The sequence below is a fragment of the Nerophis ophidion genome, linkage group LG11, assembly GCF_033978795.1.
Source record: "Nerophis ophidion isolate RoL-2023_Sa linkage group LG11, RoL_Noph_v1.0, whole genome shotgun sequence".
NCBI lineage: Eukaryota > Metazoa > Chordata > Actinopteri > Syngnathiformes > Syngnathidae > Nerophis > Nerophis ophidion.
In genome coordinates this window covers 17,618,868-17,645,330 of record NC_084621.1, presented here as the reverse complement: position 1 = coordinate 17,645,330, position 26,463 = coordinate 17,618,868, and the positions used below count along the sequence as shown (strand labels likewise).

General features: G+C 36.9%; 1 protein-coding gene across 2 annotated transcripts in view; it reads right to left on the bottom strand.

Moving 5' to 3' along the window:
- The window catches only part of LOC133561719 (aldehyde dehydrogenase, mitochondrial-like), a 34,870-nt gene extending 8,618 nt beyond the window's left edge, over nucleotides 1-26,252 (bottom strand). The window contains exons 1-9 of one of the 2 annotated variants that reach the window (XM_061915188.1): nucleotides 26,057-26,252; nucleotides 24,272-24,376; nucleotides 21,872-22,012; nucleotides 20,503-20,582; nucleotides 20,320-20,431; nucleotides 18,061-18,189; nucleotides 14,178-14,291; nucleotides 13,848-13,973; nucleotides 7,063-7,269 (exon numbers count right to left, since the gene is read on the bottom strand). In XM_061915188.1, the coding sequence (XP_061771172.1) occupies nucleotides 7,063-7,269; nucleotides 13,848-13,973; nucleotides 14,178-14,291; nucleotides 18,061-18,189; nucleotides 20,320-20,431; nucleotides 20,503-20,582; nucleotides 21,872-22,012; nucleotides 24,272-24,376; nucleotides 26,057-26,182 (1,140 nt within the window). In that variant the 5' untranslated portion in view covers nucleotides 26,183-26,252. The remainder of the gene's footprint in view (nucleotides 1-7,062; nucleotides 7,270-13,847; nucleotides 13,974-14,177; nucleotides 14,292-18,060; nucleotides 18,190-20,319; nucleotides 20,432-20,502; nucleotides 20,583-21,871; nucleotides 22,013-24,271; nucleotides 24,377-26,056) is intronic. The other variant, XM_061915189.1, reaches the window with a different exon arrangement.
- Between the last annotated feature and the right edge of the window lie 211 nt (nucleotides 26,253-26,463).

Below are 26,463 nucleotides of genomic sequence, written 5' to 3'. Positions count from 1 at the left end.
GTATAACTAATGTTGTATGTATATTATATGTGGTATAACTAATGTTGTATGTATATTATATGTAGTATAACGAGTGTTGTATGTATATTATATGTAGTATAACTAGTGTTGTATGTATACTATATGTAGTATAACGAGTGTTGTATGTATATTATATGTAGTATAACTAGTGTTGTATGTATATTATATGTAGTATAACGAGTGTTGTATGTATATTATATGTAGTATAACGAGTGTTGTATGTATATTATATGTAGTATAACTAGTGTTGTATGTATATTATATGTAGTATAACTAGTGTTGTATGTATATTATATGTAGTATAACTAGTGTTGTATGTATATTATATGTGGTATAACTAATGTTGTATGTATATTATATGTGGTATAACTAATGTTGTATGTATATTATATGTGGTATAACTAATGTTGTATGTATATTATATGTAGTATAACGAGTGTTGTATGTATATTATATGTGGTATAACTAATGTTGTATGTATATTATATGTAGTATAACGAGTGTTGTATGTTTATTATATGTAGTATAACTAGTGTTGTATGTATATGATATGTAGTATAACTAGTGTTGTATGTATACTATATTTAGTATAACTAGTGTTGTATGTATATTATATATAGTATAACTAGTGTTCTATGTATATTATATGTAGTATAACTAGTGTTGTATGTATATTATATGTAGTATAACTAGTGATGTATGTATATTATATGTAGTATAACTAGTGTTGTATGTATATTATATGTAGTATAACTAGTGTTGTATGTATATTATATGTAGTATAACTAGTGTTGTATGTATATGATATGTAGTATAACTAGTGTTGTATGTATACTATATTTAGTATAACTAGTGTTGTATGTATATTATATATAGTATAACTAGTGTTCTATGTATATTATATGTAGTATAACTAGTGTTGTATGTATATTATATGTAGTATAACTAGTGTTGTATGTATATTATATATAGTATAACTAGTGTTCTATGTATATTATATGTAGTATAACTAGTGTTGTATGTATATTATATGTAGTATAACTAGTGTTGTATGTATATTATATTTAGTATAACTAGTGTTAGTGTTGTATGTATATTATATGTAGTATAACTAGTGTTGTATGTATATTATATGTGGTCTAACTAATGTTGTATGTATATTATATGTAGTATAACTAGTGTTGTATGTATATTATATTTAGTATAACTAGTGTTAGTGTTGTATGTATATTATATGTAGTATAACTAGTGTTGTATGTATATTATATGTAGTATAACTAGTGTGGTATGTATATTATATTTAGTAAAACTAGTGTTGTATGTATATTATATGTAGTATAACTAGTGTTGTACGTATATTATATGTGGTATAACTAGTGTTGTATGTATATTATATGTGGTATAACTAGTGTTGTATGTATATTATATGTGGTATAACTAGTGTTGTATGTATATTATATGTAGTATAACTAGTGTTGTATGTATATTATATGTAGTATAACTAGTGTTGTATGTTTATATGTAGTATGACTACTAGTAGGTAGTGTTGTATGTATATGATATGTAGTATAACTAGTGTTGTATGTATATTATATGTAGTATAACTAGTGTTGTATGTATATTATATGTAGTATAACTAGTGTGGTATGTATATTATATTTAGTAAAACTAGTGTTGTATGTATATTATATGTAGTATAACTAGTGTTGTACGTATATTATATGTGGTATAACTAGTGTTGTATGTATATTATATGTGGTATAACTAGTGTTGTATGTATATTATATGTGGTATAACTAGTGTTGTATGTATATTATATGTAGTATAACTAGTGTTGTATGTATATTATATGTAGTATAACTAGTGTTGTATGTTTATATGTAGTATGACTACTAGTAGGTAGTGTTGTATGTATATGATATGTAGTATAACTAGTGTTGTATGTATATTATATGTAGTATAACTAGTGTTGTATGTATATTATATGTAGTATAACTAGTGCTGTATGTATATTATATGTAGTATAACTAGTGTTTTATGTAAATTATATTTAGTATAACTAGTGTTGTATGTATATATGTAGTATAACTAGTGTTGTATGTATATTATATGTAGTATAACTAGTGTTGTATGTATATTATATGTAGTATAACTAGTGCTGTATGTATATTATATGTAGTATAACTAGTGTTTTATGTATATTATATGTAGTATAACTAGTGTTGTATGTATATTATATGTAGTATAACTAGTGTTGTATGTATATTATATGTAGTATAACTAGTGCTGTATGTATATTATATGTAGTATAACTAGTGCTCTATGTATATTATATGTAGTATAACTAGTGTTTTATGTATATTATATTTAGTATAACTAGTGTTGTATGTATATATTTTTGTAGTATAACTAGTGTTGTATGTATATATTTTTGTAGTATAACTAGTGTTGTATGTATATTATATGTAGTATAAATAGTGCTGTATGTTTATTATATGTAGTATAACTAGTGTTGTATGGTTATTATATGTAGTATAACTAGTGTTGTATGTATATTATATGTAGTATAACTAGTGTTGTATGTATATTATATGTAGTATAACTAGTGTTGTATGTATATTATAGGTAGTATAACTAGTGTTGTATGTATATATGTAGTATAATTAGTAGTAGGTAGTGTTGTATGTATAGGATATGTAGTATAACTAGTAGTAGGAAGTGTTGTATGTATGATATGTAGTATAACTAGTAGTAGGTAGTGTTGTATGTATATGATATGTAGTATAACCAGTGTTGTATGTATATTATATGTAGTATAACTAGTGTTGTATGTATATTATATGTAGTATAACTAGTGTTGTATGTATATTATATGTAGTATAACTAGTGTTGTATGTATATTATATGTAGTATAACTAGTGTTGTATGTATATTATATGTAGTATAACTAGTGTTGTATGTATATTATATGTAGTATAACTAGTGTTGTATGTATATTATATGTAGTATAACTAGTGTTGTATGTATATTACATGTAGTATAACTAGTGTTGTATGTATATTATATGTAGTATAACTTGTGTTGTATGTATATTATATTTAGTATAACTAGTGTTGTATGTTTATATGTAGTATAATTAGTAGTAGGTAATGTTGTATGTATATGATATGTAGTATAACTAGTAGTAGGTAGTGTTGTATGTATGATATGTAGTATAACTAGTAGTAGGTAGTGTTGTATGTATATGATATGTAGTTTAACTAGTGTTGTATGTATATTATATGTAGTATAACTAGTGTTGTATGTATATTATATGTAGTATAACTAGTGTTGTATGTATATTATATTTAGTATAACTAGTGTTGTATGTTTATATGTAGTATAATTAGTAGTAGGTAATATTGTATGTATATGATATGTAGTATAACTAGTAGTAAGTAGTGTTGTATGTATGATATGAAGTATATCTAGTAGTAGGTAGTGTTGTATGTATATGATATGTAGTATACCTAGTGTTGTATGTATATTATATTTAGTATAACTAGTGTTGTATGTATATTATATGTAGTATAACTAGTGTTGTATGTATATTACATGTAGTATAACTAGTGTTGTATGTATATTATATGTAGTATAACTAGTGTTGTATGTATATTATATTTAGTATAACTAATGTTGTATGTATATTATATGTAGTATAAGTAGTGTTGAATGTATATTATATGTAGTATAACTAGTGTTGCATGTATATTATATGTGGTATAACTAGTGTCGTATGTATATTATATGTAGTATAACTAGTGTTGTATATTATATGTAGTATAACTAGTGTTGTATGTGTATTATATGTAATATTACTAGTGTTGTATGTATATTATATGTAGTATAACTAGTGTTGTATATTATATGTAGTATAACTAGTGTTGTATGTTTATTATATGTAATATAACTAGTGTTGTATGTATATTATGAGTAGTATAACTAGTGTTGTATGTATATTATATTTAGTATAACTAATGTTGTATGTATATTATATGTAGTATAAGTAGTGTTGTATGTATATTACATGTAGTATAACTAGTGTTGTATGTATATTATATGTAGTATAACTAGTGTTGTATGTATATTATATTTAGTATAACTAATGTTGTATGTATATTATATGTAGTATAAGTAGTGTTGAATGTATATTATATGTAGTATAACTAGTGTTGCATGTATATTATATGTGGTATAACTAGTGTCGTATGTATATTATATGTAGTATAACTAGTGTTGTATATTATATGTAGTATAACTAGTGTTGTATGTGTATTATATGTAATATTACTAGTGTTGTATGTATATTATATGTAGTATAACTAGTGTTGTATATTATATGTAGTATAACTAGTGTTGTATGTTTATTATATGTAATATAACTAGTGTTGTATGTATATTATGAGTAGTATAACTAGTGTTGTATGTATATTATATGTAGTATAACTAGTGTTGTATGTATATTATATGTAGTACAACTAGTGTTGTATGTATATTATATGAAGTATAACTGGTGTTGTATGTATATTATATGTAGTATAACTAGTGTTGTATGTTTATATTTAGTATAACTAGTAGTAGGTAGTGTTGTATGTATATGATATGTAGTAAAATTAGTAGTAGGTAGTGTTGTATGTATGATATGTATAATAACTAGTAGTAGGTAGTGTTGTATGTATATGATATGTAGTATAACTAGTGTTGTATGTATATTATATGTAGTATAACTAGTGTTGTATGTTTATATTTAGTATAACTAGTAGTAGGTAGTGTTGTATGTATATGATATGTAGTAAAATTAGTAGTAGGTAGTGTTGTATGTATGATATGTATAATAACTAGTAGTAGGTAGTGTTGTATGTATATGATATGTAGTATAACTAGTGTTGTATGTATATTATATGTAGTATAACTAGTGTTGTATGGATATTATATGTAGTATAACTAGTGTTGTATGTAGATTATATTTAGTATAAATAGTGTTGTATGTATATATTTTTGTAGTATAACTAGTGCTGTATGTATATTATATGTAGTATAACTAGTGTTGTATGTATATTATATTTAGTATAACTAGTGTTGTATGTATATTATATGTAGTATAACTAGTGTTGTATGTATATTATATGTGGTATAACTAGTAGTAGGTAGTGTTGTATGTATATGATATGTAGTAAAATTAGTAGTAGGTAGTGTTGTATGTATGATATGTAGAATAACTAGTAGTAGGTAGTGTTGTATGTATATGATATGTAGTATAACTAGTGTTGTATGTTTATTATATGTAATATAACTAGTGTTGTATGTATATTATATGAAGTATAACTAGTGTTGTATGTATATTATATGTAGTATAACTAGTGTTGTATGTTTATATGTAGTATAACTAGTAGTAGGTAGTGTTGTATGTATATGATATGTAGTAAAATTAGTAGTAGGTAGTGTTGTATGTATGATATGTAGAATAACTAGTAGTAGGTAGTGTTGTATGTATATGATATGTAGTATAACTAGTGTTGTATGTATATTATATGTAGTATAACTAGTGTTTTATGAATATTATATGTAGTATAACTAGTGTTGTATGTATATTATATGTAGTATAACTAGTGTTGTATGTATATTATATTTAATATAACTAGTGTTGTATGTATATATTTTTGTAGTATAACTAGTGTTGTATGTATATTATATGTACTATAACTAGTGTTGTATGTATATTATATGTAGTATAACTAGTGTTGTATGTATATTATATGTAGTATAACTAGTGATGTATGTATATTATATGTAGTATAACTAGTGTTGTATGTATATTATATGTAGTATAACTAGTTTTGTATGTTTATATGTAGTACAATTAGTAGTAGGTAGTGTTGTATGTATATGATATGTAGTATAACTAGTAGTAGGTAGTGTTGTATGTATATGATATGTGAAGTGAAGTGAATTATATTTATATAGCGCTTTTCTCTAGTGACTCAAAGCGCTTTACATAGTGAAACCCAATATCTAAGTTACATTTAAACCAGTGTGGGTGGCACTGGGAGCAGGTGGGTAAAGTGTCTTGCCCAAGGACACAACGGCAGTGACTAGGATGGCGGAAGATGGAATCGAACCTGCAACCCTCAAGTTGCTGGCACGGCCACTCTACCAACCGAGCTATACCGCCCCGATATGTAGTATAACTAGTAATAGGTAGTGTTGTATGTATGATATGTAGTATAACTAGTGTTGTATGTATATTATGTAGTATAACTAGTGTTGTATGTTTATATGTAGTATAACTAGCAGTAGGTAGTGTTGTATGTACGTGATATGTAGTATAACTCGTAGTAAGTAGTGTTGTATGTATGATATGTAGTATAACTAGTAGTAAGTAGTGTTGTATGTATATGATACATAGTATAACTAGTGTTGTATGTATATGATGCATAGTATAACTAGTGTTGTATGTATATTATATGTAGTATAACTAGTAGTAGGCAGTGTTGTATGTATATGATATGTAGTATAACTAGTAGTAGGCAGTGTTGTATGTATATATGTAGTATAACTAGTAGTAGGCAGTGTTGTATGTATATGATATGTAGTATAACTAGTAGTAGGCAGTGTTGTATGTATATATGTAGTATAACTAGTAGTAGGCAGTGTTGTATGTATATGATATGTAGTATAACTAGTAATAGGGAGCGTTGTATGTTTTTGATATGTAGTAGGTAGTGTTGTATGTATATGATATGTAGTATAACTAGTAGTAGGCAGTGTTGTATGTATATATGTAGTATAACTAGTAGTAGGCAGTGTTGTATGTATATGATATGTAGTATAACTAGTAATAGGGAGCGTTGTATGTTTTTGATATGTAGTAGGTAGTGTTGTATGTATATGATATGTAGTATAACTAGTAGTAGGCAGTGTTGTATCTATATGATATGTAGTATAATTAGTAGTAGGTAGTGTTGTATGTATATGACATGTAGTAAAAGTAGTAGTAGTTACCTGGGGTCCCTGTTCGGTGGTCAGGTCAAAGGGGTTACCGACGACACGAGCGCGTGCGCGCTCAGCACTGCGCTGCACAAAGTCCTGGTAGATGTCTGCATGCACGAAGGTGCGTGATCCTGCACAACAACACTGGCCTTGGTTGAAGAAGAGTGCAAAGTGCGACTGTTCCACCGCATCCTCCACTGCACAACAGAAACACAAATACTACTCACGTTGTAAACACTACTAACACTGTACACACACATACTACTGACATTGTACACACTACTAACATTGTACACACACATACTACTGACAGTGTACACACTACTAACACTGTACACACAAAGTTGCTATCAAGTGCACCTTCTACACATACATGTACTATCAAGTGCACCATGTACACATACATGTACTATCAAGTGCACCATGTACACACAAATGTACTATCAAGTGCACCATGTACCCACAAATGTACTATCAAGTGCACCATAAACACACAAATGTACTATCAAGTGCACCATGTACACACAAATGTACTATCAAGTGCACCATGTACACACAAAGTTACTATCAAGTGCACCATGTACACATACATGTACTATCAAGTGCACCATGTACACACAAATGTACTGTCAAGTGTACCATGTACACATACATGTACTATCAAGTGCACCATGTACACACAAATTTACTGTCAAGTGCACCATGTACACAAAAATGTACTATCAAGTGCACCATGTACACATACATGTACTATCAACTTGAATAGTATCAAGTGCACCTTCTAAACACAAACTACTGCTGTGGTCAAATATATTTTGAAGCAAGAAGGATTGTTTCTACTTCCAAGTGTAGTAGTGTGTACTTCCAAGTATAGTGTCTACTTCTAAGTGTAGTAGTGTCTACTTCCAAATGTAGTAGTGTCTACTTCCAAATGTAGTAGTGTCTACTTCCAAGTGTAGTAGTGTCTACTTCCAAGTATAGTGTCTACTTCCAAGTGAAGTGTCTACTTCCAAGTGTAGTAGTGTGTACTTCCAAGTGTAGTAGTGTCTACTTCCAAGTGTAGTAGTGTCTACTTCCAAGTGTAGTAGTGTGTACTTCCAAGTGTAGTAGTGTGTACTTCCAAGTGTAGTAGTGTGTACTTCCAAGTGTAGTAGTGTGTACTTCCAAGTGTAGTAGTGTCCACTTCCAAGTGTAGTGGTGCGTACTTCCAAGTGTAGTAGTGTCTACTTCCAAGTGTAGTAGTGTGCACTTCCAAGTGTAGTAGTGTGAACTTCCAAGTGTAGTAGTGTGTACTTCCAAGTGTAGTAGTGTGTACTTCCAAGTGAGGTAGTGTGTACTTCCAAGTGTAGTAGTGTCTACTTCTAAGTGTAGTGTCTACTTCCAAGTGTAGTAGTGTGTACTTCCAAGTGAGGTAGTGTGTACTTCCAAGTGTAGTAGTGTCTACTTCTAAGTGTAGTGTCTACTTCCAAGTGTAGTAGTGTCTACTTCCAAGTGTAGTAGTGTCTACTTCCAAGTGTAGTAGTGTCTACTTCCAAGTGTAGTAGTGTGTACTTCCAAGTGTAGTAGTATTGTGTACTTCCAAGTGTAGTAGTGTGTACTTCCAAGTGTAGTAGTGTCCACTTCCAAGTGTAGTGGTGCGTACTTCCAAGTGTAGTAGTGTCTACTTCCAAGTGTAGTAGTGTGCACTTCCAAGTGTAGTAGTGTGAACTTCCAAGTGTAGTAGTGTGTACTTCCAAGTGTAGTAGTGTGTACTTCCAAGTGAGGTAGTGTGTACTTCCAAGTGTAGTAGTGTCTACTTCTAAGTGTAGTGTCTACTTCCAAGTGTAGTAGTGTGTACTTCCAAGTGAGGTAGTGTGTACTTCCAAGTGTAGTAGTGTCTACTTCTAAGTGTAGTGTCTACTTCCAAGTGTAGTACTGTCTACTTCCAAGTGTAGTAGTGTGTACTTCCAAGTGAGGTAGTGTGTACTTCCAAGTGTAGTAGTGTCTACTTCTAAGTGTAGTGTCTACTTCCAAGTGTAGTAGTGTCTACTTCCAAGTGTAGTAGTGTCTACTTCCAAGTGTAGTAGTGTCTACTTCCAAGTGTAGTAGTGTGTACTTCCAAGTGTAGTAGTGTGTACTTCCAAGTGTAGTAGTGTGTACTTCCAAGTGTAGTAGTGTGTACTTCCAAGTGTAGTAGTGTCCACTTCCAAGTGTAGTGGTGCGTACTTCCAAGTGTAGTAGTGTCTACTTCCAAGTGTAGTAGTGTGCACTTCCAAGTGTAGTAGTGTGAACTTCCAAGTGTAGTAGTGTGTACTTCCAAGTGTAGTAGTGTGTACTTCCAAGTGAGGTAGTGTGTACTTCCAAGTGTAGTAGTGTCTACTTCTAAGTGTAGTGTCTACTTCCAAGTGTAGTAGTGTGTACTTCCAAGTGAGGTAGTGTGTACTTCCAAGTGTAGTAGTGTCTACTTCTAAGTGTAGTGTCTACTTCCAAGTGTAGTAGTGTCTACTTCTAAGTGTAGTGTCTACTTCCAAGTGTAGTAGTGTCTACTTCCAGGTGTAGTAGTGTCTACTTCCAAGTGTAGTAGTGTCTACTTCCAAGTGTAGTAGTGTCTACTTCCAAGTGTAGTAGTGTCTACTTCCAAGTGTAGTAGTGTCTACTCCCAAGTGTAGTAGTGTCTACTCCCAAGTGTAGTAGTGTCTACTTCCAAGTGTAGTAGTGTGTACTTCCAAGTGTAGTAGTGTCTACTTCCAAGTGTAGTAGTGTCTACTTCCAAGTGGAGTAGTGTCTACTTCCAAGTGGAGTAGTGTCTACTTCCAAGTGTAGTAGTGTGTACTTCCAAGTGTAGTAGTGTCCACTTCCAAGTGTAGTAATGTCTACTTCCAAGTGGAGTAGTGTCTACTTCCAAGTGTAGTAGTGTGTACTTTTAAGTGTAGTAGTGTCTACTTCCAAGTGTAGTAGTGTCTACTTCCAAGTGTAGTAGTGTCTACTTCCAAGTGTAGTAGTGTCTACTTCCAAGTGTAGTAGTGTCTACTTCCAAGTGTAGTAGTGTCTACTTCCAGGTGTAGTAGTGTCTACTTCCAAGTGTAGTAGTGTCTACTTCCAAGTGTAGTAGTGTCTACTTCCAAGTGTAGTAGTGTCTACTTCCAAGTGTAGTAGTGTCTACTTCCAAGTGTAGTAGTGTCTACTCCCAAGTGTAGTAGTGTCTACTCCCAAGTGTAGTAGTGTCTACTTCCAAGTGTAGTGTCTACTTCCAAGTGTAGTAGTGTCTACTCCCAAGTGTAGTAGTGTCTACTCCCAAGTGTAGTAGTGTCTACTTCCAAGTGTAGTAGTGTCTACTTCCAAGTGGAGTAGTGTCTACTTCCAAGTGGAGTAGTGTCTACTTCCAAGTGGAGTAGTGTCTACTTCCAAGTGTAGTAGTGTGTACTTCCAAGTGTAGTAGTGTCCACTTCCAAGTGTAGTAGTGTCTACTTCCAAGTGGAGTAGTGTCTACTTCCAAGTGTAGTAGTGTGTACTTTTAAGTGTAGTAGTGTCTACTTCCAAGTGTAGTAGTGTCTACTTCCAAGTGTAGTAGTGTCTACTTCCAAGTGTAGTAGTGTCTACTTCCAAGTGTAGTAGTGTCTACTTCCAGGTGTAGTAGTGTCTACTTCCAAGTGTAGTACTGTCTACTTCCAAGTGTAGTAGTGTCTACTTCCAAGTGTAGTAGTGTCTACTTCCAAGTGTAGTAGGGTCTACTTCCAAGTGTAGTAGTGTCTACTCCCAAGTGTAGTAGTGTCTACTCCCAAGTGTAGTAGTGTCTACTCCCAAGTGTAGTAGTGTCTACTTCCAAGTGTAGTAGTGTGTACTTCCAAGTGTAGTAGTGTCTACTTCCAAGTGTAGTAGTGTCTACTTCCAAGTGGAGTAGTGTCTACTTCCAAGTGGAGTAGTGTCTACTTCCAAGTGTAGTAGTGTGTACTTCCAAGTGTAGTAGTGTCCACTTCCAAGTGTAGTAGTGTCTACTTCCAAGTGGAGTAGTGTCTACTTCCAAGTGGAGTAGTGTCTACTTCCAAGTGTAGTAGTGTGTACTTCCAAGTGTAGTAGTGTCTACTTCCAAGTGTAGTAGTGTCTACTTCCAAGTGTAGTAGTGTGTACTTTTAAGTGTAGTAGTGTATACTTCCAAGTGTAGTAGTGTGTACTTTTAAGTGTAGTAGTGTCTACTTCCAAGTGTAGTAGTGTGTACTTTTAAGTGTAGTAGTGTCTACTTCCAAGTGTAGTAGTGTGTACTTTTAAGTGTAGTAGTGTGTACTTCCAAGTGTAGTAGTGTCTACTCCCAAGTGTAGTAGTGTCTACTCCCAAGTGTAGTAGTGTCTACTCCCAAGTGTAGTAGTGTCTACTTCCAAGTGTAGTAGTGTGTACTTCCAAGTGTAGTAGTGTCTACTTCCAAGTGTAGTAGTGTCTACTTCCAAGTGGAGTAGTGTCTACTTCCAAGTGGAGTAGTGTCTACTTCCAAGTGTAGTAGTGTGTACTTCCAAGTGTAGTAGTGTCCACTTCCAAGTGTAGTAGTGTCTACTTCCAAGTGGAGTAGTGTCTACTTCCAAGTGGAGTAGTGTCTACTTCCAAGTGTAGTAGTGTGTACTTCCAAGTGTAGTAGTGTCTACTTCCAAGTGTAGTAGTGTCTACTTCCAAGTGTAGTAGTGTGTACTTTTAAGTGTAGTAGTGTATACTTCCAAGTGTAGTAGTGTGTACTTTTAAGTGTAGTAGTGTCTACTTCCAAGTGTAGTAGTGTGTACTTTTAAGTGTAGTAGTGTCTACTTCCAAGTGTAGTAGTGTGTACTTTTAAGTGTAGTAGTGTGTAATGTATTTTCCGCACTATAAGGCACACCTAAAAACCTCAAATTTTCTCAAAAGCTGACAGTGCGCTTTATTATCCGGTGCGCTTAATATATGGACCAATATTGAGCCACAACAGGTCTCGCAACCATGCTAAGCAGCCGCCGACTTCCTTTTCCCTTGTAGAAGAAGAGTGCGGTGCATGCTGGGATATAAGACTGCGGGAGGCGTGGCGTTTCTGTGTGTTTATGTAAAGACCCCAAAATGGCTCCTATTAAGAGACACGTTTACGACGCAGAGTTCAAACTCAAGGCGATCAATCATACAGTAGAAGAAGGGAATAGAGCAGCAGCGAGAGAAATGAACATTAACAGCAGCGACACTGACTCCTTCAATGATGACTTCGACGAGATTTTGGATGCCGTATTCGCCCAACTGTTTGATTCGAACACTGAAGAAGAAGAATTTGGGGGATTGGTGGATGAGGAATAACTTACTAAAGTGAGCTATACATGATTATTTTGTGTGTAGTGTTGTGTGACATTATCGTTTAAGCAACGTTGAGGTATTGATATATTATTGCTTTACACTATTTCGAGTGTTACTATATTGTGATTGCACTAACGTTTGATTTACCGTAACAGTATCAGACTGTTTTTTACGTGTTTATTGAATCGGGGAAAATAATAAAACAGCTGTTTATTAATTTTGGGAGTGAACGGAGTTGTCAGAACGCTGGTTTGTAAGCTATTAATAAAGTTTGACTGACCTATCTGACTGTTTTGTTGAGATTCTCTTTAGCGCAGCTCCATCTAGATCAGGGGTGTCAAACTCAAATACAGAGTGGGCCAAAATTTTAAACGGAACAAAGCCGCGGGCCGAGGTTGAACAAATTAACCTTTTAATAGGGACCCCAACAAGTTTTGCATTAAATATTGAACAAGCATGGCTCGTATAACTTTGGTGACATGCAAAATCCGGTTTCAAATGATAATAATAATAATTAAAAGAATATCAATGACAAATCAAATTTAAATAAACATTTTATGTCTTTTTTTCTATTTGCAATCTTCTGAGGTAAATATCACATTTTTTCCACAGGCTAATGATACATTTGAAAATAAAATAACAATAATGAATGAACCATAAAATTCAAGCCTTGAAGTAGCAAGAGAAAATGCACGAATAAAACGTTAGTTATTGGTCAGTTTGCTGGAAGTTTCCCGGAAGAGTTAGTGCTGCAAGGGTTCTGGGTATTTGTTCTGTTGTGTTACGGTGCGGATGTTCACCCGAAATGTGTTTGTCATTCTTGTTTGGTGTGGGTTCACAGTGTGGCGCATATTTGTAACAGTGGTAAAGTTGTTTATACGGCCACACTCAGAGTGACCTGTATGGCTGTTGACCAAGTATGCCTTGCATTCACTTGTGCGTGTGTGTAAAAGCCGCAAATATTATGTGACACGCTGAAAGTATGGAAGAAAAGCGGACGTGACGACAGGTTGTAGAGAACGCTAAAGGCAGTGCCTTAAATGCACGCCCCCAATATAGTTGTCCAGGTGGAAATCGGTAGAAATTCGGGAGAATGGTTGCCCCGGGAGATTTTCAGGATGGGCACTGAACTTCAGGAGTCTATCGGGAAAATTAGGAGGGTTGGCAAATATGAGTATTAGCGGTGAATGCGGTGTTACAGCGGCACCGACGCTGTATAACACCGGCAGGCCAGCTCTAATGCTGAATTGATATTGCCTCAAGGGCCAAATTAAAATTACACGGCGGGCCAGATTTGGCCCACGGGCCAGAGTTTGACACCCATGATCCAAAGGATGCATAAGGTAACCCCAGCCTCTACTATGGCGTCTATTCTATGCGCCTTATAATGCGGTGCGCCTTATATATGAACGAAGTTTTAAATTAGGCCATTCATTGAAGGTGCGCCTTATATATGAACAAAGTTTTAAAATAAAATAGGCCATTTATTGAAGGTGCGCCTTATAGTGCGAAAAATACGGTACTTCCAAGTGTGGTGTCAGCGTACAGTTGGCATCAGACAGGATGATGTTGGGAGACTTCCCTCCCAGCTCCAGAGTGACCTTCTTCAAGTTGCTGCCACCTGACGCCTGCTGGATGAGATGACCCACCTGGTGGACACAGACACACACACACACACACACACACACACACACACACACACACACACACACACACACACACACACACACACACACACACACACGCATATATATATATATGTACATACATACATACAGTACAGGCCAAAAGTTTGAACACATCTCATTCAATGATCACTAACAAGTGAGGTAATAAACCAAGAGTGTTCCTACCTCAGTGGAGCCTGTGAAGGCCACCTTGTCCACATCCATGTGTCTGGCAATGGCAGCTCCAGCTGTGGGCCCCATGCCCGGCAACACGTTGACCACACCTTCAGGGAAGCCCACCTTCACCAGGAGACAACAACAACACGTTGACCACACCAAAGTGGCAGAGATGCAGCAACTAAATTGTTGCTAGGACTAGACCTCCAGCCGGCCCTACTTCCCACTACAAGTCCTGAACCTGGGACCTTCTTTCTTAAGACATGATGTAAAATTCTACTCTTGTTTTTGGAACTCATGACGATTTACAACAGTAGTCAATGCCAAGTCATGACCATGTACAATGGTAGTCATAAGGATGTACCATTATAGTCATGATAATGTACAATGGAAGTCATAAGGATCTACAATGGTAGTCAGTGCCAAGTCATGACCATGTACAATGGTCTTTCATGCCAAGTCATAATGATGTACAATGGTAGTCCGTGCGAAGTCATGAGTATGTACAATGGTAATCCGTGCAAAGTCATGACAATGTACAATGGTAGTCATGAGGATGTACGATGGTAGTCATGAGGATGTTCTATGGTAGTCATGAGGATGTTCTATGGTAGTCATGAGGATGTACTATGGTATTCCGTGCCAAGTCATGAAGATGTACAATGGTAGTCATGGGGATGTACAATGGTAGTCCGTGCCAAGTCATGAGGATGTACAATGGTAGTCATGAGGATGTACTATGGTAGTCATGAGGATGCTCTATGGTAGTCATGAGAATGTACTATGGTAGTCCGTGCGAAGTCATGAGGATGTACAATGGTAGTCATGAGGATGTACGATGGTAGTCATGAGGATGTACGATGGTATTCCATGCCAAGTCATGAGGATGTACAATGGTATTCCATGCCAAGTCATGAGGATGTACAATGGTAGTCCATGCCGAGTCATGTGGATGTACAATGGTAGTCCGTGCAAAGTCATGACAATGTACAATGGTAGTCATGAGGATGTACGATGGTAGTCATGAGGATGTTCTATGGTAGTCATGAGGATGTTCTATGGTAGTCATGAGGATGTACTATGGTATTCCGTGCCAAGTCATGAAGATGTACAATGGTACTCATGGGGATGTACAATGGTAGTCCGTGCCAAGTCATGAGGATGTACAATGGTAGTCATGAGGATGTACTATGGTAGTCATGAGGATGCTCTATGGTAGTCATGAGAATGTACTATGGTAGTCCGTGCGAAGTCATGAGGATGTACAATGGTAGTCATGAGGATGTACTATGGTAGTCATGAGGATGCTCTATGGTAGTCATGAGAATGTACTATGGTAGTCCGTGCGAAGTCATGAGGATGTACAATGGTAGTCATGAGGATGTACGATGGTAGTCATGAGGATGTACGATGGTATTCCATGCCAAGTCATGAGGATGTACAATGGTATTCCATGCCAAGTCATGAGGATGTACAATGGTAGTCCATGCCGAGTCATGTGGATGTACAATGGTAGTCATGAGGATGTACGATGGAAGTCATGAGGATGTACTATGGTAGTCATGAGGATGTACTATGGTAGTCATGAGGATGTTCTATGGTATTCTGTGCCAAGTCATGAAGATGTACAATGGTAGTCATGAGGATGTACTGTTGGTAGTCTGTGCCAAGTCATGAGGATGTACAATGGTAGTCCGTGCCAAATCATAATGATGTACAATGGTAGTCATGATGATTTACAATGATAGTCATGAGGATGTACAATGGTAGTCCATGCCAAGTCATGAGGATGTACAATGGTAGTCAAGAGGATGTACAATGGTAGTCCGTGCCAAGTCATGAGGATGTACAATGGTAGTCCGTGCCAAGTCATGAGGATGTACTATGGTAGTCATGAGGATGTTCTATGGTAGTCATGAGGATGTACTATGGTATTCTGTGCCAAGTCATGAGGATGTACAATGGTAGTCATGAGGATGTACTATTGGTAGTCCGTGCCAAGTCATGGGGATGTACAATGGTAGTCCGTGCCAAGTCATAATGATGTACAATGGTAGTCATGATGATTTACAATGATAGACATGAGGATGTACAATGGACGTCCATAACAAGTCATGAGGATGTACAATGGTAGTCATGAAGATGTACAATGGTAGTCCATGCCAAGTAATGAGGATGTACAATGGTAGTCCGTGCCACTTCATGATGATGTACAATGGTAGTCATGATGATTTACAATGATAGTCATGAGGATGTACAATGGTAGTCCGTGCCAAGTCATGATGATGTATAATGGTAGTCATGATGATGTACAATGATAGTCATGAGGATGTATAATGGTAGTCCGTGCCAAGTCATGACAATTTACAATGTTAGTCATGAGGATGTACGATGGTAGTCATGAGGATGCACAAAGGTAGTCATGAGGACGCACAAAGGTAGTCATGAGGATGTACGATGGTAGTCCGTGCCAAGTCATGATGATGTACAATGATAGTCATGAGGATGTATAATGGTAGTCCGTGCCAAGTCATGACAATGTACAATGTTAGTCATGAGGATGTACGATGGTAGTCATGAGGATGCACAAAGGTAGTCATGAGGACGCACAAAGGTAGTCATGAGGATGTACGATGGTAGTCATGAAGATGTACTATGGTAGTCATGAGGATGTTCTATGGTAGTCATGAGGATGTACAATGGTAGTCCGTGCCAAGTCATGAGGATGTACAATGGTAGTCATGATGATGTACAATGACAGTCATGAGGATGAACAATGGTAGTCCATGACAAGTCATGATGATGTACAATGGTACACCGTGCCATGTCATGATGATGTACAATGGTAGTCATGATGATGTACAATGATAGTCATGAGGATGTATAATGGTAGTCCATGCCAAGTCATGACAATTTACAATGTTAGTCATGAGGATGTACGATGGTAGTCATGAGGATGTACAAAGGTAGTCATGAGGATGTACGATGGTAGTCATGAAGATGTACTATGGTAGTCATGAGGATGTTCTATGGTAGTCATGAGGATGTACTATTGTAGTCCGTGCCAAGTCATGAGGATGTACAATGGTATTCCGTGCCAAGTCATGAGGATGTACATTGGTAGTCATGATGATGTACAATGATAGTCATGAGGATGAACAATGGTAGTCCATGCCAAGTCATGAGGATGTACGATGGTAGTCCGTGCCAAGTCATGATGATGTACAATGGTAGTCATGATGATGTACAATGGTGCCAAGTTATAACAATGTACAATGATAGTCATGAGGATATATAATGGTAGTCCGTGCCAAGTCATGACAATGTACAATGGTAGTCATGAGGATGTAGGATGGTAGTCATGAAGATGTACAATGGTATTCATGAGGATGTATTATGGTAGTCCATGCCAGGTCATGAGGATGTACAATGATAGTCCATGCCAAGTCATGAGGATGTACAATGGTAGCCCGTGCCAAGTCATAACAATGTACAATGATAGTCATGAGGATGTATAATGGTAGTCTGTGCAAAGTCATGACTATGTACAATGTAGTCATGAGGATGTACAATGGTAGTCATGATGATGTACAATGGTTGTCATGAGGATGTACAATGGTAGTCCGTGCCAAGTCATGAGGATGTACATTGGTAGTCCGTGCCAAGTCATGAGGATGTTCAATGGTAGTCCGTGCCAAGTCATGAGGATGTACAATGGTAGTCATGATGATGTACAATGATAGTTATGAGAATGTACAATGGTAATCCATGCCAAGTCATGAGGATGTACAATGGTAGTCCGTGCCAAGTCATAACAATGTACAATGGTAGTCAAGAGGATGTACGATGGTAGTCATGAGGATGTACAATGGTAGTCATGATGATGATGTACCTGCTGGATGAGGTGTGCCACATAGAGGGCAGTGAGAGGCGTCTGCTCAGCCACTTTCATCACCACAGTGTTGCCTGTTGCCAGAGCAGGACCAAGTTTCCAAGCCTGCATCAGGAGGGGGAAGTTCCACTGCAGACACACACAAATGGTGAATACATCATTCATGTCATAACAAGAATGGTGGATATTTTGAACATTGCACAACAAACATGGATCATCACCACAAATGTTCTGTTAAAATGACTTAAAGGGAAAGTGCACTTTGTTAAAATTACTTAAAGGGAAAGTGCACTTGCTGGAATGTTGTCTATCGTTCTCAATGCTTATGTAAGACAACGCGTGTTGCTGTTTAAAGCATTCTAAATAGTACAATACAGCAAGTAAGAGGTGGCTAACAATCCAGCTAATAGGCGTACGTTATTGTGCACATAAAGTCTTCTAAAAAACATTTCAAAAGTACCAATAATATTTCATTTACATGTGGTGAGCTGAATATTCACAAGTATTGGTGATATTGGTATTATAAGTGCTAACAAACAGGAACTACTGTTGGCAATGCTGCGATCACAGAGAGCTAACTAGCTTATGCTGCTATATTGAGCAGCTGCATGGCCTCTGAGTTGGTGAAAGTGAATGCTAGATGATAAATCATGTCTCTCTCCTGGATAGTAGAAGGTTGTAGACATAATCTGACAAGTTGGTCAACTTTGACATCCAACTTAGACTCGGAGTTGGGCAGAAAGACACAAAAAGACACTTTTTAACCCTTCATTGTACAGTAAGTGATTGTTTGATTATGTTGTTTAGTACGTAGCAACACTGCTACATGACGCTCGGTCTTTGACTAAAGCTGCATTCGTTTAGCTTCTAACACTCTTAGATCATCCTCCTTATGTTCAGGCTCAAAAATAGAAGTTTCTGGATCATCATTTTTATCAAAGTAATCTTTGTTGTCCCATCAAGTCTGCTTGATTGTTGAAGGTAAAGTGAGTGTTGTGATGAGTATGTTGAATTAATACTTAAAATGATCAAATATGTAACTATTACATGTGTGAAGAGGCGGAGCCAACGGGCCGAGGGCGGGGCAGGGCACGCTGCAGCCCTGCCCAAGATGGCGGTAAGGAGGAGGAGAATGCGGCAGAGTGGAGTGGCTGGGAGTGCTGGGAGCGACGCCGCCACAATCTAAATCAGGTTCGTGGCTCACACACAATCAACCCATCTCCTCATATAAAAGGGGAGAAGGAGGAGTGATCGCGGAAGGAGTAGGAGAGCCGGCAACAGCAACAAAAGAGCAAGATCGACAGAACGCTAGACACGAGAGACGGAGACGCGGCCGACTGAAGAGCGGACCAGAGAGCGAGAGACGGAGAGCGAGACAGGGAGGAGTGAGCAGTGGAAGCGACGACGGCGAAAAAGACATCTGCCTTTATTGAAAAATAAAAGAGTCAAACCTGCTCAAAAGCATGTCCTTCCTGGGTGGTCCACTGAACCCGAGCGACGACAGCAAGCGACTGTCGCAACATGTTATTATGAATGTTGCTAGATACTACATATATACTTCCAGCATGTATATAAAACATTTATGGAGGCATTTGGAGGTTTTTAGAGCACTTTATGGGCAAAAAAGAGCGAGTCTTAATAGCTTCATCGTTAGCTGACTTTTGCTAGCGTTTCTTTATGATTTAGAATGCACAAAGAAATAAGAAAGTATTATTGTCTCACATAAAGATGGAATCATGGATGAAATTCCAATAAAAGTGCTTGTCAGCTAAACAATTTTCAAATCAACATAAAAATGACAAAATTGCTTTCAATCCTGACAAGTGCATTACCCGTGAATATTTGATGGAGTGCTGAAAGGATTATTTTGCATGTCAAACCGTTATTCTTTTTTTGGCCTATTGGTTTCATTTTGATCAGATTTTGATTTTGATTGATCACTATTTGCAGGCCTGTGGAAATGATGCACTGAAACTGAACATTGAGAAGCTGCTGATGGTGTGTTTGACAAAGCAGCAGTGGTCCAAGTAAACTGTGGTTACACCAAACTATTCTTTTATACAACATTCCCTTTTTCAAAGTGTGTCACACATTAGAACGGGGCTGTTTTTGAGGGCCCAGAACTGAGTTCCTTGCCCTGCAAGGCCTGACCACAAGTCCGGAATCCAGCGGCTGATCCTTCCAAGTCATTACTCACATGTTCTGTTGGAAGGAATGACGCTTTGTCTCTGTGGGTGGAGGCGGCGCGCAAACACTTACCGGTATGATCTGTCCACACACGCCAACAGGTTCATGTCTGGTGTAGCAGAAGTAATTTCCGTCAATGGGAATGGTCTTTCCTTCCCACTTGTCAGCCCAGCCTGCGTAGTACCTGGACAAAAGTACAGGTAACAACTGCATTTGTCTGGGTTACTGCCTTACCACCATTTCCAATCCTGTTACCTGAGACATTTCACCACGTTGGGCACATCCACGGTGTAAGAGACGGCGTAGGGCTTGCCGTTGTCCAGGGTCTCCAATTCCTACGGACACGTGGTCTGGCTTCAAACACACCATTGAGCCAAAGACGCAGTACGTCCTCTACAACATTCACTACCATCCATCCATTTTCTACCGACAACTGAGTCAATGAAACATGTTGAATAGTTTCTGACAACTGCGTCAATTAAACATGTTAAAAAGTACCTGACAACTGAGTCAATGAAACAGGTTGAATAGTATCTGACAACAGAAACAATGAAACATGTTGAATAGTCTCTGACAACTGAGTCAATGAAACATGTTAAAAAATTACCTGACAACTGAGTCAATGAAACATGTTGAATAGTATCTGACAACTGAGTCAATGAAACATGTTGAATAGTACCTGACAACTGAGTCAATGAAACATGTTGAATAGTATCTGACAACTAAGTCAATGAAACATGTTGAATAGTACCTGACAACTAAGTCATTGAAACATGTTGAATAGTATCTGACAACTGAGTCAATGAAACATGTTGAATAGAATCTGACAACTGAGTCAATGAAACATGTTGAATAGTATCTGACAACTAAGTCAATGAAACATGTTGAATAGTACCTGACAACTAAGTCAATGAAACATGTTGAATAGTATCTGACAACTGAGTGAATGAAACATGTTGAATAGTACCTGACAACTGAGTCAGTCATGACCATGAACTAGCGAATGAAAAGCTTCATTATAAACATGAACCAGCGAGTGAAAAGCTTCATTATAAACATGAACGGGCGAGTGAAAAGCGTCATTATAAACATGAACTAGCGAGGGAAAAGCTTCATCATAAACATGAACCGGCGAGTGAAAAGCTTCATTATAAACATGAACCAGCGAGTGAAAAGCTTCATTATAAACATGAACCGGCGAGTGAAAAGCTTCATCATAAACATGAACCGGCGAGTGAAAAGCTTCATTATAAACATGAACCGGCGAGTGAAAAGCTTCATCATAAACATGAACTAGCGAGGGAAAAGCTTCATTATAAACATGAACCAGCGAGGGAAAAGCTTCATCATAAACATGAAGCAGCGAGTGAAAAGCTTCATTATAAACATGAAGCAGCGAGTGAAAAGCTTCATTATAAACATGAAGCAGCGAGTGAAAAGCTTCATTATAAACATGAACCAGCGAGTGAAAAGCTTCATTATAAACATGAAGCAGCGAGTGAAAAGCTTCATTAGAAACATGAACCAGCGAGTGAAAAGCTTCATTATAAACATGAACCAGCGAGTGAAAAGCTTCACTATAAACATGAACCAGCGAGTGAAAAACATGTTGAAAGGAACTGACCGCCAGGTAGGCAGCATCCTTCTCGATGGCGTCTGCCAAGCGGCTGAGAAGAAGGCCGCGATCGGAGGCGTCCATCCGTCTCCACGGCGACCCCAGCCTGAAGGCATCCCGTGCTGCCTTCACTGCCTTGTCAACATCAACCTGGCAACATGGAAGGTACATCATCATCATCACATTATTTGTATTACCACCTGGCAACATGGAAGGTAAATCATCATCACCACATTATTTGTATTACCATCTGGCAACATGGAAGGTACATCATCATCATGACATTATTTGTATTACCACCTGGCAACATGGAAGGTACATCGTCATCATGACATTATTTGTATAACCATACTAGCAGCATGGAAGGTACATCGTTATCATGACATTATTTGTATAACCATACTAGCAACATGGAAGGTACAAACCCCGTTTCCATATGAGTTGGGAAATTGTGTTAGATGTAAATATAAACGGAATACAATGATTTGCAAATCCTCTTCAACCCATATTCAGTTGAATATGCTACAAAGACAACATATTTGATGTTCAAACTGATAAACATTTTTTTGGTGTGCAATTAATCATTAACTTTAGAATTTGATGCCAGCAACATGTGACAAAGAAGTTGGGAAAGGTGGCAATAAATACTGATTAAGTTGAGGAATGCTCATCAAAAACTTATTTGGATCATCCCACAGGTGTGCAGGCTAATTGGGAACAGGTGGGTGCCATGATTGGGTATAAAAACAGCTTCCCAAAAAATGTTCAGTCTTTCACAAGAAAGGATGGGGCGAGGTACACCCCTTTGTCCACAACTGCGTGAGCAAATAGTCAAACAGTTTAAGAACAACGTTTCTCAAAGTGCAATTGCCAGAAATTTAGGGATTTCAACATCTACAGTCCATAATATCATCAAAAGGTTGAGAGAATCTGGAGAAATCACTCCACGTAAGCGGCATGGCCGGAAACCAACATTGAATGACCGTGACCTTCCATTTCTCAGACGGCACTGTATAAAAAACCCGACATCAATCTCTAAAGGATATCACCACATGGACTCAGGAACACTTCAGAAAACAACTGTCACTAAATACTTTTGGTTGCTACATCTGTAAGTGCAAGTTAAAGCTCTACTATGCAAAGCGAAAGCCATTTATCAACAACATCCAGAAACGCCGCCGGCTTCTCTGGGCCCGAGATCATCTAAGATGGATTGATGCAAAGTGGAAAATTGTTCTGTGGTCTGACGAGTCCACATTTCAAATTGTTTTGGGAAATATTTGACATTGTGTCATCCGGACCAAAGGGGAAGCGAACCATCCAGACTATTGTCGACGCAAAGTTGAAAAGCCAGCATCTGTGATGGTATGGGGGTGCATTAGTGCCCAAGGCATGGGTAACTTACACATCTGTAAAGGCACCATTAATGCTGAAAGGTACATACAGGTTTTGGAGCAACATATGCTGGTATCTAAGCGTTGTATTTTTCATGGACGCCCCTGCTTATTTCAGCAAGACAATGCCAAGGCACATGCAGCACGTGTTACAACAGCGTGGCTTCGTAAAAAAAAAAGTGCGGGTACTTTCCTGGCCAGCCTTCAGTCCAGACATGTTTCCCATGGAACATCTGTGGGGCATTATGAAGCGTAAAATACGACAGTGGAGACCCCGGACTGTTAAACGACTGAAGCTCTACATAAAACAAGAATGGGAAAGAATTCCACTTTCAAAGCTTCAACAATTAGTTTCCTCAGTTCCTAAACGTTTATTGAGTGTTGTTAAAAGAAAAGGTGATGTAACACAGTGGTGAACATGCCCTTTCCCGACTACTTTGGCACGTGTTGCAGCCATGAAATTGTAAGTTAATTATTATTTGCAAAAAAAAATTAAGTTTATGTCTTTGAACATCAAATATGTTTTCTTTGTAGCATATTCAACTGAATACAGGTTGAAAATGATTTGCGAATCATTGTATTCCGTTTATATTTACATCTAACACAATTTCCCAACTCATATGGAAACAGGGTTTGTACTTGTATCATTGTAATAGAAAATTGTTATAAACTAGTGATAAGGATGTTGGATGAATACAGTCTAGATCTGTGGTGGAACTGAACCGTAGGAGGTAGGAGAACTAAGGTCTAGATCTGTGGTGGGACGTTGGAAGACTACAGTCTAAAGAGTGTGCGAGAGTCGAGAGACACGCTCTCTGCGACAGTCGAGACGCGCTCTCTGCGACAGTCGAGACGCGCTCTCTGCGACAGTCGAGACGCGCTCACTGCGACAGTCGAGACGCGCTCTCTGCGACAGTCGAGACGCGCTCTCTGCGACAGTCGAGACGCGCTCTCTGCGACAGTCGAGACGCGCTCTCTGCGACAGTCGAGACACACAAATGTAGAGTTTGTTTACCTCACTGGCCTCCGCCACATGGCAGATGATCTCCCCCGTGGATGGGTTGATTGTGGGGAAACTTTTTCCACTTTCTGCATCTTGCCATCGGTTGTTGATGAACAGCTGCAAGACAAAGCAAAACTTCATTCATTGCTGCCAATCACAGCACACATACTAAGTACCTGTTAAACATAGTTGTTACAATATAATACTATTATATTCCCACTGTTGTTACAATATAACATTATTATATTCACACTGTTGTTACCAGGGTTTCCCACACATTCATTTATTTGTGGTGGCGGCCCACCACGAAAGAATTACGGCCGCCACAAATTTTAAAAAAAATAAATAAACAACTTTTTTTCCCCCCCCTTCGTCTTTTGACTCGCTCGACCGCTCATAAAAGCAATGGGACTCTGTCTGTGAATGGAGCTGGTAGTTACATATTATATAAATATGTAAATATTATATAAATATGTACATAAAGTGTTGTAATTATATTCCAACTCCGCGTTCTTCTTGGTCATCGCCGCTGCTACCCCCCCCCCCACACTGTTGTTGCAAAAAAACACTATTATATTCACATTGTTGTTACAAAACAACAGCATTATATTCACACTGTTGTTACAATATGACATTATTATATTCACACTTTTTTTACATATAACACTAATATATTCACACTGTTGTTACAACATTCTTATATTCACACTGTTGTTACAACATTATTATATTCACACTGTTGTTACAATATAACATTATTATATTCACACTGTTGTTACAACTTTATTATATTCACACTGTTGTTACAATATTATTGTATTCACACTGTTGTTACAACTTTATTATATTCACACTGTTGTTACATTATTATATTCACACTGTTGTTACAACATTATTATATTCACACTGTTGTTACAACATTATTATATTCACACTGTTGTTACAATATAACATTATTATATTCACACTGTTGTTACAACATTAATATATTCACACTGTTGTTACAACATTATTATATTCACACTGTTGTTACAATATAACATCATTATATTTACACTGTTGTTACAATATAACATTATTATATTCACACTGTAGTTACAAAATAACAGCATTATATTCACACTACTGTTACAATATAACTATTATTTTCACACTGTTGTTATAATATAACAGTATTTTATTCACACTGCTGTTGCAATATAACACTATTATATTCACACTGTTGTTGCAATATAACACTATTATATTCACACTGTTGTTACAATATAACACTATTATATTCACACTGTTGTTGCAATATAACAGCATTATATTCACACTATTGTTACAATATAACATTATTATATTCACACTGTAGTTACAAAATAACAGCATTATATTCACACTATTGTTACAATATAACTATTATATTCACACTGTTGTTACATATAACATTATATTCACACTGTTGTTGCAATATAACAGCATTATTTTCACACTATTGTTACATATAACAGTATACATGTGTACTTGCAAATAAAGATATACAGTTAAATAGCAACTGCTACACTGCAGTAGCCCTCATTGGCCACTGCGGGGCGCTACACTATTATGTAATATAAATATTTCTGGCCAAGACTATCTGAAATCTCAACCCCTAAGGGAGGCAGATTTCATGTGCGCGCTGACCCAAGCTTAGGTAACATAAACAAGCATGAAACAATGACTTGTGACCCAAAGCAACAGGGGCTGTCGTAAAAGCGTTGCTAGGTTACCTGGCTGTCCAAAGTACAGCACTTGTGCTCCAAGTCACTTTACCTTGTTAAAGTGCACTTCCGGCCGGGTGTTGGGAGCCGGGATGGCGGCGGCCGAATAGCGGCGCCACGACACGGCTCCCACGCGTGGAAAGATGGTGGAAGTCAGTGCGCGGAGCATGACGACCATTACGAAGTCCTCTCGTCAAGCAAAACTAACAAACTGGCGGACAAGCTCGCGACTGGCATTAAAAAAACCTTTGGCCCCGCCTACTTTATACGTCACCGTCTGCTGACCAACCCGTGACCTTTAGACAGGACACGTGACCAAAGTTTGATACATTGCGTAAACAAACTGGAATAAGACGTTTGTGAACAAATAAATGTATTTCTACGTGTATTTATTGCCACATTCATCGATTTCTACATTTATTTGCACCTATATTGATTTCTGCAATTGTATTCCCACAT